The 16,133-nt window shown below is 38.5% G+C and overlaps 1 protein-coding gene across 1 annotated transcript; it reads right to left on the reverse strand.

The window, feature by feature from the left end:
* Window positions 1–1,001: 1,001 nt before the first annotated feature.
* cers1 (ceramide synthase 1) lies at window positions 1,002–14,909 on the reverse strand. Its single transcript, XM_058760014.1, has 7 exons — window positions 13,663–14,909; window positions 7,647–7,806; window positions 6,774–6,954; window positions 6,454–6,615; window positions 4,575–4,722; window positions 3,479–3,603; window positions 1,002–1,993 (listed from the first exon to the last, which is right to left on the reverse strand). Exons 1-7 carry the CDS (start codon window positions 13,915–13,917, stop codon window positions 1,951–1,953), a joined length of 1,074 nt encoding a protein of 357 aa, XP_058615997.1. The 5' UTR covers window positions 13,918–14,909; the 3' UTR covers window positions 1,002–1,950.
* Between the last annotated feature and the right edge of the window lie 1,224 nt (window positions 14,910–16,133).

The following is a 16,133-nucleotide window of genomic DNA, read 5'->3' on the forward strand; positions in this document are numbered from 1 at the left end:
TGAGTTGCGTTAAGGAATATTTCACGCAAAAACAAACATCCAAAAATATAAACGGCTAGCTCTTAGCTCAAGCTAGCAACACGAGCGGAAGACATGACCACAGCGACGTCTTATCAGCACTTGTGTGTGAAGATTATGAGCTTCATCCACAAGGGAACTTTTGATACAGTAGGCAAATAATCTATTCAAGTATTGCGTTAGTTTTGGAGTTATCAATATGTCACGACAGATAATATCAGTTCCATTTGGTATTTTGTCTTAAGATTTCTTAATAAAGCATATTCTCAGATAGGCTATCATGCATTCCTGAATACAACATCTGCATAAATACTTTGAGTAGGTAACAAAAAATGTTGGATTTAAGCATCCACGATCAAGTACTGTTAGTTCTCGATCCATATTTATGTAAAATAAACACGATATAGCATCTGAGTAAAATATTTAGCCAGTCTGAAGCTAGCTAGATTGCGCCATAACAGCAACGGTTGCTATCGGGGAAAAAATCCACAGAAGGAATGCAAGCAGTATTTTGTAATCCAAATTTTGAAAGTGATTTCCTTTTACATTCAAACACGGTAATACTGTACATAATGTGATTTTGATTGATGCAGGTCAGGCTGATTTGTGGTTGTAACCCTGCATAGGGTGCAAATTAGTGGACAACTTTAACTAGTCCATTGGTACATTACACTAGTACAGTGGTTCTCAGCTGGTTTTGCTTCAGGATACTGATTTTATATATATATATATATTTTTTTTTTTTAAGTATTTAAACTTGAAATGTATTAATATTGTCCACATTGTGAAAGTGATGGACATGTTTGTCTTGTTTTCCATTACATATGTCTAAAAAAAAAATTCTTAAATCAAGATACATTAAATGACAAAATATGAAGTTTTGCTTTCTGAAAATTGTAGTTTTTACTTAAGATAAAATATCAGCCAATTAGGTCAGAAAAATAAACTTATTTCAAAGGGGACATCACGTTCCAATGGCCCATTTTCTTTTTTAAAGCATAAAGTCACTTAATTTTTAGTACTTTTTAATATGCAGTGTGCAGAATATGTAACATGACTTCTACACAAACGGTTTATTCGTGTATACCTGTATTTATTGTATTCTGAATGTTTAGTTTTTTTTTGGTTTTTATCATGCAAGATTTTATTCATGGTTTTCGAGAGACTGGCATATGTCCTACTTTGACTAGTTACTAATAATGAACATAAATTTGTGCCAAATTACCATTGACCGTGATTTGATGCACAACCTGCCCATTGATGCCAACAACAAAAGATATGGTAAGAATTTGTTTCATATACTGTCTTAACTGTCTGTGTTATTACAGTTAATTTTTTTTTTTTTTTTCATTTGCATTTAACATTATACACTTCTAACGTTTCCATTTCAATTGCTTTTCAGATCAGACCTTCAACCCACCATTTGAGAACCACTCCACTAGTACTCAATACCACAAGTTATGTATTAACCCCTTTTAAATTTTTTCACTCCTGGAATGAAAATAAATACATCAGAACAACAAAAACAGTGGTCTAAATCTAAAAAAAAAACGTGGTCCCAGATGACGACCACAAAACCTGTTTATCATGGTTTCCGCCGTTCTCCAAAATGCATGGGTTTGTTTCTCACAGGCAGAGATATCATAGTCACTCTCACTGTAAGTTCCTGATTAACAATTAATGAGAGGTCACTCATTTAACTCGAAAATTAAGCAATACACAAGACAGATAACAAATAACATTCACAGTGCTATGATTACAATTATAATATATATTACAATTATAATAATCAAGATAAAATGCAAATGATGGTCGATATTGTTTCTTATGACTGTCCAAGCACCTTGGCGTTCTGAGGTTATTGAATCAAACTAGTTCACATAAATACCTTGCAGTCAACATTAAGTGCCTGCAGGTGGCAGCACCTAGACATTATAGATGTTTCTTCTTGGTGGTCCCATTCTGCACGTGTTTCCTAAGAGGAAGGAAGAGATGTGAAAAGCACACGGTCAGGCTTTAAGGAGGTGATCACAGGATGCATGTGGCATGGTCGGAGATCACTTCAAGGTCCGAGAGATAGGGACAGGACTAATGCCATGACGCTTGTCACATATACTCGAGATGGCACTTTCAACCAATCTCCACGTCTCACAGATCAGGTCGAAACAGACCTTCACATTCAGTGATCTCCGACTGCATTACCCTAAACCTACAGCTATTGTTGACATAAGATGTGTGGAACAAAGCGGTCTTAGTGGTTAGTAATAAAACACTGCCCAACTGTGAAGCTTTCAAAGGGGCCCAGATTAAGCACAAATCAAGTGTCTTAATACAGCCTTGTTTATATACTCTTCTGGTCCTAATTAGCATTATATTTTAGTAAAGCAAAACTGCATTTTCAAAGAAATGGAACATTATGCTGACTTAAGGTCATGTTGGAATGAGCACGTTTATGGGTCAAGTGCACTTGTAGCCTACACCAGAGGTCCCCAACCACCGGGTCGCGACCCACTACCGGGCCGTGGAAGAATTCCTACCGGGTCGCGAGAAAGTTCTGGGGAAAATGTGTATAGATATGACGCTCTGTTATTTATTGTGCATAAATTATTTTTTTAATTACTCTTTATTTTCGTTGTATGCGATTGATATCGAGTAGCAATTTGACGATGGTTAAATTAGTAAATAAAAGATTGCTCTGATCTGTCATAGGGCTTAAACGGATCGCAGTTGATCCGTGATATACGGACCAGGTCCAGACCCCACCGTTCGGCATGTGATTCGCAGATTAATTTGCCAATTTACACGTTCAATCTAGTTGAAACCACAAGAAGAAACGAAACAGAACTCAATTCGTTACTTGCGTGCTGTACTCGCACACACCCGAAGCATGCACAAGCTTAGAGACGTGTTTCAGACAGTGCGGCATACCGAATTGATTCCTCTTTCATGTATTCATGTAGTTTATACAGTAGAAGGCAAGCCAATGGATATCACAAAAGCAACGTGCAAACTTTGCGCAATAGTTATGCCGGTGAACGTCTTAACTTCAGTCATACAGAAAGTGAAAGTAAAAAAACTGACAGAGCATTAACAGCGCAAATTATCTCAGAGACAAGAGACGAATCTACTTCAACATGTGCTGATAACAGTATAAATGAATAGAGCTGTTTTAAAGACCCTATCCACAACACCCCCCCGGTCCGCAAGATTTTTTTTCAAACCGTAACCGGTCCGCGGTGTAAAAAAGGTTGGAGACCCCTGGCCTACACCATCACGATAATTATAAATACTAGTAGGAATAGGCAAAAACGTTTTTGGTTCAAAAGAAGTCACTCAAAGTAGTTGACTCTACAGGTCTCAGTTCTGCCTGAACTGCTAGTTGACCACACGACTTCCTCTTGGTTACATGCACATGCTCCAAACCTGCAGTAACCACCGACTGCTGCATTTCTTTGCTTACCCTTCAGTAGACATCTGATCATTAGTGTCTTTTTTTTCCTTTAGGTCCTCATCCTCGTACTCCCGGACGTCATTTACCTCTGTCATCTGGCCCGTTAGGACCTTCACCACGAAAAGCACAATGAACTAAAAAGGAACAAAAACATATGACATTTACAGAGACTATTCATAGCAATAAGAAAAGTAACTTGAACAGGGTAAATGATGGTAGGTAGTTGGCTAAAGTTCTAAGCCAGTTATCTGAATTTTGTAGGTTAAAGTTCAAGTTAGGGTTAAAGTTCAAGTTAAGAGTTAAAATCAGGGTAGCATGCACTGTTCATGTTGTAAGTGTACTGCAAGACACTTCGGATAAAGTATCTGCTAGATACAGTATCTAGCGAACATGATCTGACACTTCTGATTTCAGGTCAGTAAGATTTAATTTTAGAAGTAGTCATTTTAGTAGACATGGTTATGTTAAGCTACCTAAAGTACACTTATTCCTTGGGCAATTCCTCTAGAGCAGGGCTGTCCATACTTGGTCCTGGGGGGCCACTGTCCTGCAGAGTTTAGTTTAGTTTAGTTAGACCACAAACATGAGGGAAAAAAATCCTAGATTTAACCGTTTTGCTCCTGTAGTGTGTGGTGTCCATCAGGATTTTTGAATATTCAATTCACGATCGGGGCGCCTCCGATGTTCTTCAGAGCAAATTCAGTCACTTTTAACACACCTCACAACACAGGAAAATCTGATAAGATAATCTTTAGAACTACCAAGATAATCGGGGCATTATCTAGGATTGTCGGAAGGGGAGAAATCAGTCCAAAATCAGCCTGATTATCTTGTGGTGTGTACCCAGCATGATCTGACACACTAATGAGCTGATTGGTCAAATCAGGTGTGTTTGATAAGGAGACATGCAAAATGTGCTCTGTTAGAAGTGCTCCTGCATCAGGGTTGGGAAACACTGCACTAGAGCAAACTGGGGCCTATCTAATTGAATTGTTTGATGATAGCTCACAGTGGATTGATTGTAAGGCTCAAGCCAGCAACCTTGGGGTTACTAACCCTGAGCTGCACTACACTGCTGTTGTGTTCTTAAACTGCCTATACTTACCAGGAACCAGTAGATATTCATGAGGAGCAGGGCAAACAGGAGTATGTTGAAGAAGAAGTAGAAGGGGATGTGAGGAACCGACTGGATGCTGGTGACACAGGACGCCCACATAACTTTGAGGGGGAACCAGTACAAACGGAACCAAAACCTGCACAAACAGCAAGAACAAATTAGCTCACATGTGAAGGCAACTGGATCTCTCAAGCATCCTCTGCATAGAGGCTAAAAAAATCCATTACAAAAGTTGTTACTCATACAAGGGATATGGCAGCGAAGGGGTTGGAAAACTCTGGCCTTTGAGGGCCACTGTCCAGCAGAGTTTACCTCCAACCCTAATCAAACAGACCTGGGGTGTATTCCAAAAAGCAGGTTATGTGACATATCCGGGTATGTTTGAGGCTAAGCGAGCGGATAACCTCAGCTTTCGGTTCCAAAATCGGAGGTAACTTTCAGGGTATGTAAGTAACCATAGTAACTTGCTCTCTGAAGATAAACTGCTCCAGAGCAGGTTATGTTCCAGGGTTAGTTCACTTCAGCGCTATCGGTGCACACGCGATCTACTGACGAGACTTCAGTGGGTGTGACAGATTGTATAATGTGTGCACAAGATTATATAATATTATAATATGTAATATTGCCTATATATATATATATATATATATATATATATATATATATATATATATATATATATATGATATGTTAATTATAAAGCGTTAATATAAGTAATAAATAAGGTAATATTCTAGAATGGTTATTGTATTTATTTTATTGGCATATATAACAGTTACATATATAAATTATAAGACAAGGTAATGTTTAATTTATTATATTAAAATATTTATTACATTTTATATAATCATCTCACACATGGATCTGCATTTTTATAATGTTTTTCTATAATAAAAATACTTATCTGATATGACTTAATTTATAATTAGCATCAAACAAACAATATAATTCTTATTTTCAAGGATTAAAGATTAAATGGGAAAAAAAAGAAAAATTATTCCACAACCATCAATTAGTTGGCGATATGCACTATGTAAATGACCATTGAACAAAAGAAGAAGAAAGAAACATTTTTTCTTAGCGTCCATTTCCATAGTGACTCGTCGATTCGTCACTCTGTTGAGAATGTCTTGAGTTTTAACCAGGAACATACTCTGAGTTAAATGAACTTACTCCCGGACGTGTTTTTGGAACCACATACCTTGAGTAAGCAAGGTTTTGGGTTAATCAACCGAAAGTTCAGGGTTTAACTGAAGGTAAGTTAACCGTGCTTTCTGGAATACACCTCTGCCTGTAATGTCTAAAGCCCTAAACACACTGCACGATTTTCGGCCGTCCCAGATGAAAGATTGGCATCGTGAAACAATCGTGGCCAATCAGAAATCGCCACGATTGCTTCACAATGCCAGTCTTTCGTCTGCGACAGTCGAAAATCGTGCAGTGTGTTTCGGGCTTAAGCAATCCTAAAGATTTTCTCAAACTCTACAGGAAAATGGACCTGGACAGCTAGAGTTGCCCACCCCTGCTGTACACCTTCACATACATTATTAAACCAAGAAGGTCATGTTGCTAGGTGAATACCTATTGTTGTTGCATAGCATTCCCATCAGCCTTTCCTAACCCTAAACCAGGGGTACCCCATCCTGTTTCTACAGATCTACCCTGCTCCAGAGTTTAGGTCTAGAAATTACTATAAGTTTTGTCAGATCAAAGTGGAGGATTGAGTAAACCAATCTCTGAAATTTTAGTGATCAGTTGATGGGAATGTTGTCCCGGGATCAACAAAGGGTGTGTGCCTACTTCTGCAAATCACTTTTAGGCTTGTATAAGGTTTCAATGCTGTGTCACTATATATGGCAAACCTCACCATGTGATGCTAAAACTAATGGCCCCCATGTTGGACAGGACATCGTTGATGAGGTGCTCTTTCCCTCCCCGGGTCTTGAAGTAAACGTTGACCTTGGTGAATTCCAACTGAATGTCATTGATGTCATGAAGAAAGAGGACGAGAATGCCAATGTTGTGGTATCTGAGGACGAGACACACAATGATGAGTGTGCTTTTAGTAGCATATAATTTGAGTTGAATATTTGTAAATTATTGTAACTTTGGAAACTAGAACTTCAAAATCCCATTTTGACAGGCAGTAGCATCACTGCTTTATCAAAGCCTGTGAATTTGCCTGACCTGAAGGCATAGGAGAATGTGATCAGGGCCAGAGTGATGAAGTGATGCACCACCATGACAAGGGAGTCCTTCCTCCAGGCGTCCATGTAGATGGTGGCATATATGGAATGTCCGTAGAAGCTGCCCTGGATTAGGTAAGCTATTTTGATATCAGTGGGAACCGACATCCCACTCTTCCAGTCTAAACCAAGAAAGAGAGAACAAACAAGTGACAGAGTTCTCCAAGTGAACTCCACAATCAGAAAAAACAACTCCGGATTGTAATGACCTTGACTTTCAAACAGTGGAACACTGGCCTCATAAAACAGATGATTTATACTGATATAGTAGAGATTAAAGTTGTTTGTATGTTGCTGTCAAGGGGCATTCACACTATCAGTGATTTGCAACAACAAGATGCCATTCATTTTTAATGACAGGTGATGGATTCCAGCAACAATAACGGTCTTTGGCGATGTGACAAACTTTATACAAATAAGCAATGACATGATACGGTAACAACCAATGGGAGCGTAAATAGTGATCAGCGGACAGTGTAAATGGGTCTTCATTGTGTTGATAAGGAGTGTTAACAGATAATTGCAACTTGTGACCTTTAATGTTTATTAATCAGATCTTTAGTCATTTAACATTTAAGCTTTTCCTCAAGATGTCTAACATCCCCCATCCCCAACCCTGTTTCAAAACCACACAAGTTTTGTTGGACGTTTAATGATTCTTAAGTATATTTATACCATAAAAAGTAGCATGCAATATGTTTACTACACAACTCAAATGCTTGTAAGAAACCACAGGTTGGATTATTTATGCCCGACAGGGTTTAATCAAATAATTACATACAAAAAAAGGACATGTGTCAAGTATGAGCCTTACCGTAAAACACAGATGGGGGGGTTTGAAAGAAGGAATAGCTAGTAAAAAACAAAAGGTAGCTGCTGTATGACCATGACATTGTGTAGAAGACCAGCTTCCACGCACTCTCCGGCATCTTTGAGACATCTTTTGGTTGAATACAACACCAATGTGCAAAAGGCTGTGAAAGACAAAGAGCAAAGAATAAAATTACAGTTCCTGCATTTGAATAGCAGGTGTTCATTTGTCAACAAAGAAGATCGAACAACCAATTTGCAGTGGATAAATGATGCTACACAATGCTACCAGGTAAAATCAACAGAAAAATTTATTTATTTGACTCGATTTAATTAATTTGCTTGAAAGTGAGTGTTAACATTAACTGTTTATATCTCCCCAGGTGCCGCAATGTTAGTGTGATGGAAAAGGCCACTCTGATTAGCTCATGACATGGATGACTCATGACACACTGTTGGTAATAGCCTCAAGCTAAACTTGGGTACTTTGTTCATATGTTTATGCGTGCACTGACATGCTTTTACCGTATCTCTCCTGTGACAGACTATCCTGCATGTGAAACCGAATGTCACTGTAACCGAAGATGCGATTAAAAGCTTGTCTTAATCATTTATCTATTCATGATCACCACCTTTACTTGCCGTTACCTGATCTGCACTCTCCCTCGTGCTCAAGACAATCAAATAAAGTAGTACTTCGAAACTAAGCATATACGTTGACGCTATGTGGCCCCACTCTTGTGGACATAGGTCTCATGGTTGCCTCTGATTGGTCATAATGCAGTGTGGCTCACACTGCAGGATTCTGCTCTCCGCCTCCACCCGCTGGGGTTATTTATAGAGGCCAGCTGTCACCAAAATGCCCCACCCCCGTTTGTCTATCACTGCCTCTAGCTGTGGTGAGGTTCAGGCAGACTGCTACTGCTGCTGCTAGTGGCTGCGGCATAGCGGATGACTGCAGCTTATGGTTGTCACAGACAGCACACATCCTTTCTCAGCTGAGCAGCCTGACATTGCTCTGTGGTCCAATGGCCACAAATTAATCAAAGATGAGTTTAGGCCAGTCCCAAAAGACAACCACAAATGAGGTCTCTTTAATATTCCAGTTGCTTGCATTAAAAGTTCAATGAAGATGAGTTCCATGCTTCTCCGATTGACTGTTTTCTTCTGGCAAATTGCTCAGAAGAGATGTCTCAGAGTGTGCTCAGATTTGCCAATGGAAAGTATGATCTTCAATATGACTCAATTTAACTATTTCATTTATTATGAATTATGCTATCCACATCAGTTTCATAGGTTTGTTCTCTTACTTTGTCAACCATGTTTAATTTGTGTTGTCTTGTCATTTCCCTAAAGGAATCGATGAAGAAACTTAAAGCTGCGGTCCGTAAGTTTTGCCTCTTTGTTTAAAAAACATTACAATCTTACCGTTGTAGATCGGACTAAGGTAAGGAGATGGTTTTGAACAATGGCTGGTTATGTACTTGCCCAAAATTTGATTTTGGATCGATTTTAACCAAAAAAAACGTTATGGACTGCAGCTTTAATGAAACGCAAATGAGTTCCCCAAAAAGTCTCGTGAACTTTGGAAGACCACCCTCTGAGCAGTAGAAGTTTCCTCTGGGAATGCAGTCTTGTTATAGAAGACACATTACAACCCATATTAGGCCGCCAACTACTTCTCCTCACACTCTAAAAAATCCTGAGTTATTTTTTTTTTTAACCCAAATGCTGGGTTGAGCCCACTTTTTGGGGGTTATTTTTTTCAGTGTTTAGGTAGTTTTTGTGTTACCCAGCTCCTGGGTCAAGTGTAACAACCCAGTGTTTGGGTTATTTTGCAGCTCCTGGGTCAAGTGTAACAACCCAGTGTTTGGGCAGTTTTTGTGTTACTCAGATCCTGGGTCAGACATAACCCAGCGGTTGAGTTATTTATCGCGGGGATTTTGCGTCTTCTCTTCACGGAAGAGCAGTTCTAAGCACCATCGAATTGATGCATTCTTCGGTAAAATACAGGTTTGTGTACATTTTATTGTATCTATAAAATCGTTACTGTGCTGTATGTCGTTCAATTGTATGCAGAGCAGGCACGCGGTGTGAATAACAAAGACTGGTCGATTAGGCTACACGTGAATTACTTCTGTTTAATGTTTATTTTTTACTTCTAATGTTTGTTAAACGAGTTTAAATATAGGCAATATGTATAGCCTATTAAAACCGATGTATACAATGCTGTAAATGATAAATAAAGGAAGTTATCATGCTAACCAGTGGTTGTGTGGAGTATTTTAGAAAAGTTTAGAGGATTTAAGTTAATCTGTAAACATTATTTAATGAATGAAGTAAAAAATAAGATAGTAATAAAGTAAAAATTAATAAACCCATTACCTGGGTTAAATCAACCCATTATGCTGGGTTAAATAAACAACCCAATTTGCTGTGTAAAATTAACCCAACATGGGTTCTGTCCTATATTTACCCAGCCCTTGGGTTAAACACACCCCAATTTGGTGTGACCCCCAGTGTTTTTTAGAGTGCACTCTCCCAGCACATGAACGGCAAGCAGAAGCAAGGGCTGAACTGAACCCAGCCTGAACCTGGTGACCAAATGCAACTGAAATGCATTTTGTTTTGGGGTCTTGCACAAGAGCCGACCTATCGGCTAAACATGCAGTTTCCAAGGCAACTGTTTGAGGATAGCAGGTGGTTTTGTAGAATAAATAAAAGACAAATGACAACAAACACAATGAACAAGCCTATCTCCCACATATGTAAACCGCTTTCCATCACACAATGTCATTTCCCTACTGGTTCAATGCTTACTTTTGATTTGCATTGTACTACAAGAGCAACTTGAAGAACAAATAAAAGACCAATGACAACAAACACAATGAAAAAGGACAAGCCCATCTCCCACGTATGTAAACAGCTTTCCTTCATACACTGTCATTTCCTTACATTTCCTTCAGCTTGGTGTTTAAGATCTGCATTACATTAAAAGATCAAGTTAAAAGGACAGTCCACCATATGTTCTGTCATTATTAACTCATGACTTTCTTAACCAATAGTTTCCCTTTAAAGTTTATTTGAATCTTCCTGCAACTCCTTCCTGTTCGGGCAGAGTTATAGTTCCTTGATTGTTCCTGGAATTGCTGGCTTGTTTTCAGCCATCATTTCAGATGCAAATGATGCATCTGATCAAGAGATCAGAGGAGATGTAACAGGGCGGCACAAAGAGGAAGGAAGGATGCAGATGTTTTTAGATGCGTACTTATAATGGCATGCAATTACTATTCTGAGCACCAAACATTCAAAATACATCAGTACAAGCATCTAGTACAGTGCAGTTTATCAGGTCTCTGAGCGGGCATAAATGAATGAGTGCTTTAATAAAATAATAAAAAAAAATGGGGCTGCACATTTTCAAGGGTTACCTTTAGAAGAATCTTCTATCAGCATTAGCTAATAACCGTTTCTGCTTGGCCATATAAGTACAATTTTGCATCAGTTTCAAAATCTAGAAATTACTCTATCAGTATACATAACTGATTACTTAAAAATTGATTGACATTCTTTTAAGAGGTTAATGAAAGATCAGTGCTCCTGCTGGTGTCGCAATTACGTTTGTTCAGCATGTGTGAAGAATGTAAATCATTCAAACACATCTGTATCTTTACTATCTGAAAAGCTGATGACCTCTGTCTGTATGAACTGCTGTTAAGACACAGAACTCAAAGGTTAGCTAGTGCCTGCAGAATCCACAGCGTGACATGATATTCCTTTGGCAGCTCTTCAGACAGCTGATGTTTGCCTGAACACGATATTGTTGTCCATTTTGATTTAAGTGGAGTGATTGCTGAAAATATCCTCTGGTCCAGTGAATAGTGATCATCACAGTCTCGTCAAAGGTCAAAACGGCATGTGTTCGGCCACCCAGCACGCAGCCAACACCTTGATTTTTTTCCACACATACAGTTTACAGTACTGGCCAGATAGCCTTGTGCTAGTCATCCATCGAGTCTGAGAGCGTGAAATTGCAAGGGAACTTAAAAAATGAATGGGCCTCATTAGAACTAAGAGCTCATGCCATAAATTGTTTATTAGACAACATGGAGATTCGTTTAGAAAGCTGGCAGAAAGATCGTGTTACGTACCGCACGCATGTGTTTGAGAGTGCAGGACATAGTCCACAAAACACTTTAAAATCTGCAGACTGTGTCAGAAATTATCTCTCAGGACGTACAAGACAATCTTGTGGCCAAAGTACAGTATGCTAAAACTGCAATAGTGAGTTCAGACAGCCAAAAAACGGCTCCAAAAGGGCTCCATATGACTCGTGCACTATATTTTGTCTTCTGAAGTCCTATGATAGCTGAGTGCGAAGAACAGACCCATATTTATGTCATTAATCATTGAAAACCTTAACATCTTCCCCAGCAATCATCGGCACATTTCAAGAATCAGAATGATTTAATCTTTTGAGTCAGATCTTTTCAACGAGTCAGTTCATCCAGTCCATTTACAAAGTTATCCGGTTTTCAAGGGTCTGCTCACTTACTCCAGGGGTTGACAGTTTACCCAAAGGGAAGATTATCAGTAAATAATCTGTTCCTCATTTGGGTTTACGATAAAACACAGGTTCTATTTGGGTGAAGCCTTTTGGCAGTACCAGTACACCAGAATCCCATCTGGTTCCTATTGATTTTTTTGCAAGCAATGCTTTGATCATATGGCAACATGTTGACTTTAATACTGTGTTATGTAGAAGGGACACCTTGAAGAGGGTATTAGCCAAGAAGCACAAGTTACACTGATAAGTGGCTAACGGTCTACAAGTGACGAATGCTTATCTCTTTAAAAACAGGCATGGCTTTGAAAATAATCACAAACTACGGTGCTGCAACTCTTTGCCAAGACCTCGCTGTCTCTTACTCAAGGGTTACAAACCAGACAAGGTCCTGACACGTCACATATTTCCGTATAAACACCACGCCAGCTACCCCACTCCATCCGTCAGGGTTTCTCAACGTGCTGAGAGAAAATAATTTACAGAAGGAATGAACCGCGGCCCAGAGCAAACATCACTGCAGGGGACCCATGAATCATATTGATCACACTAATTGCAGCACATGTGCTGAGCCAGCGAGAGGTGTAAACGCACTTGAAAAGCATGTTTCCGCCCCACAAATTTCAGGACAGGAAGTGAAACCGACATTTGCATACGTCAGCTAGGCTGAAAATAAGCATCAAATGCAAAATGTGGAGATATCATAATCCCAGACACGAGGCAATTTGGTAAAGATCATGTTTAGGAAACTTGATAGTAATATGGCCTGTTTGCATAGCCAACTTTGTATGTAAAAGTATGTAAAGTGTAAAATGCAAAGTAAAAAACTATGTAAAATAGCTCTTGTGCACATTGTAACTTCGTACAGTGAGTTTAAAACTAATTTCACTGACCTGCGAACAAAACCTCTGAGGACTTTCTGGTTCAACAGAGGATAAACTACAACACAAACATCTTAACAAACATTTCACAGTCACAGTTGAAATAATGACTTGTGAACTTTCTGCATCAAGTATCAAGACTTCCGTTAAACTGCTGTCCAGAAACAACAAGAGCTGAAAACTAGACTTTTGAGCGGTTTGCTTGTGCACAACTCAGTCAGATTACTAACACCAAGTATGGGTGGTAGTGCTAATACTTGACACCACTTAAAAACCTCAGAAGCACACTTTCCCACATGTAGATGCACAAATGACCTTTAATATACAAATGGTGATGTAACGTCCAATGTTTCAAAACAACTTCAAATATTCATTGAGGGCGCCAGTGATGCTTTCAAGACTTGGTGTTCAATACTCAAACATTTACAGGATACTCTAATGAACTTTTTCAATAGTCGATGCCGGAATTTGAATTGTTTAAATCAATTAAAACCCACTCTTCACAGTATAAATAATCAATACCAGTGTGTCACTTGTTGCATTTGCATTGATAGTGACTTCTTCAGTATATTTACCTCAAAGATGTACACGGCCAGTCCCCTGCGCACCTTTGTCCACATGACTGCACACATGAGGAACATGAAGATCTCCATCCAAGTTATGTATGCATGATCCAGCAAGGTTCTTCTGGACAGCTCCAGCCCGCAGTCTTTACAGTCTCTAAAGGCAGTGAACATGACTGAATATGCTCTAGTGATGAGCTCCATATAGCCAGGCATGATCTCCATGCCATTGCTGGAGGAGCCATCAGCCAAGTGATCGGGGTCCATTATATTAGAAATATATAATAGCAAGCCACTTAGGGGCTGGAAAGCAATGGAGATGCACAATGCAAAAGTGCCACCAGCTATGGCTGCTGTAAACCTTAAGCTGATTATGGTCTCTGAAGTATCCTGTCTTTTCTTGTCTTCTAAATTAAGACTTATAAACTACTAATGCTAATTAACAAATTATGCCAAACAAACAGATTCCAACATTAACCCCTAAAGCAAAGAGAAAAGAGATTATTTGATATCCTATGCATATATGCCAATGTCAGCTACTGGGGTGTTAATGGCTTTAGAGTGCCACCATCATTTGCTTAAATAGCCAATAACAAGAAACCTTCTCTGTAGCTATATAATATCCACTACATCACTTCCCTTACGGTATGATTATAAAATGCATTGCAAAACAAATGAATCAGCATGCCTGCATTACCTACAACAGTTCCTATATTATAAATCTAAGCTGATGGCTTACAATTTAAGCATTCTGAGCAACCCTGAAATGAAAGGTTCATAAAAACCATAACCAGTGTCTATTCGCCTCTTTATATTCCGCCGCTTTATATTCCCAATTCATGTGCCAAAATAGTGCGTCCTCTTCTTTTCGTTATTCAGTATACATAACATCTCCTCTGGGTTTCATCTCATGTCGAGAGGTATAAAGCAGAAAAGATTTCTCGGTATGTCCATATGCGGGTCGGATATAGAACACAGGTAGAAATAAAAATCGCCAAATGAATACTTCACTCAAATGAACCTGCGCATAAAATCGCTCCGCATGTGATATTCACAAACGCACAACGAGAAAAATAAATAAATAAAAAACGCAAATGTCTATGAAAATGTGTCTAAAATCTGCCTAAAGCATCCCGTGAGAAGCCAGACTCGCCGCGCTATGAAGAAGTTGAGGTTAGTGAACACACACACACACACACACACACAAAAGGCAGATGATGTCCTTGTTCTCGTGTCAGTCGGTTCTTTTGAACGATTCGGAGGAGTCGATTCGCTAAGCGGTTATGAATCACTTGAGTGTAGCCATCGCGAGACCTGTGGGTATAGAAAATATAAGATATGTCAGAAACATAAAAAAAGAATGAATAGTAAGTATTGCATTAGGCCTATATGACAATAGTTTCATTGCGCATTTGGAACAAAAGCCATCAGCATTTCAGAGCAATAACTGGACAGTATGTACAGTAAGAAGCATAGCCTACTAATTTACATAAATTAATCAATTATACTATGATAAAATATTTTTATTTAACGAAATATGTATATGTTTATCTAAAGAAAACGTTTGTGCAAGTTGCAAATCGTTCAAACAAACCGAATCGCTAAATGACTCGGACTTCCTAACTCAAGCAGCGGCCCGTTATCTTCAGATAGATTACACAGAGAGAGAGAGAGAGAGAGAGAGAGAACAGTAACTGGTTTAAAGTGACAGTAGCATAATTATGTAGAGTAACTGTTATGCGTCTCAGAAACGGGAAGGAAATTCAGCGGTTTTGTTTATTATTAAGAGGCTAGTAGGTTTTCAGGACTTAAGATTTATTCAAGCACATTTCATGCGAACTAACAAAGAATATTTGCTTAGTGTTATAATGCACTCTCTGTAATGAATACAATCATAGATTGTTTATCACTGCAATGCCTTCTAATTGAATCAACAATAATGATCTGAACTATTATTATTATTGAATTTGGTTATTTTAGTCATTTATTATGTGATGACAAACCAAAATGGTAGGCCTACAACATGACATTCAATTGAGAATTGCGTGCTATGTGTTTACGGATTATCCGACCTTTGATTGTACTTATTTGTGACCTGTAATTTATTTATTTATTTATTTTAAATAAATAAATGTATGTAGTTAATTATTTAAAAAAAAAAAAAAAACATTATATAAAAAAGTATATTAAGAAAATAATAGCTTTAGAAAATTTGACCCATGTTGCTGGAAGTTGCCCCAAACGCAGCAATACAAAGTTGTAACACTGGGCGGCGCCATCGGGCTGTGTAACATCCCATAATAAAGCGCTGCTTTTCTTCCAAAGTTCCAAATAAAAACCATACTGTGGAAGAATAAATTGTTGATTTTAATAGTAGTAAAAGCATTATTAGAATAAGACATTAATGTTGAGAAATTTAACGCATTCGGGTTAAAAAAAAAGAAAAGAAGAAAGAACATGTTATTGAATTTAGAAGGAATATA

The sequence above is a fragment of the Onychostoma macrolepis genome, chromosome 22, assembly GCF_012432095.1.
Source record: "Onychostoma macrolepis isolate SWU-2019 chromosome 22, ASM1243209v1, whole genome shotgun sequence".
Taxonomy (NCBI): domain Eukaryota; kingdom Metazoa; phylum Chordata; class Actinopteri; order Cypriniformes; family Cyprinidae; genus Onychostoma; species Onychostoma macrolepis.

What these genes read in the sequence shown, in the direction of transcription:
- cers1 (XM_058760014.1), bottom strand. Translation starts at nt 13,917, where the DNA reads ATGGACCCCGATCACTTGGCTGATGGCTCCTCCAGCAATGGCATGGAG. An exon ending in CCCCCCATCTGTGTTTTACG is followed by an intron (nt 6,955 to 7,646) that starts GTAAGGCTCATA and finishes TTCTTGGTTTAG; the next exon opens with ACTGGAAGAGTGGGATGTCG. An exon ending in ACATTCTCCTATGCCTTCAG is followed by an intron (nt 6,616 to 6,773) that starts GTCAGGCAAATT and finishes TCTCGTCCTCAG; the next exon opens with ATACCACAACATTGGCATTC.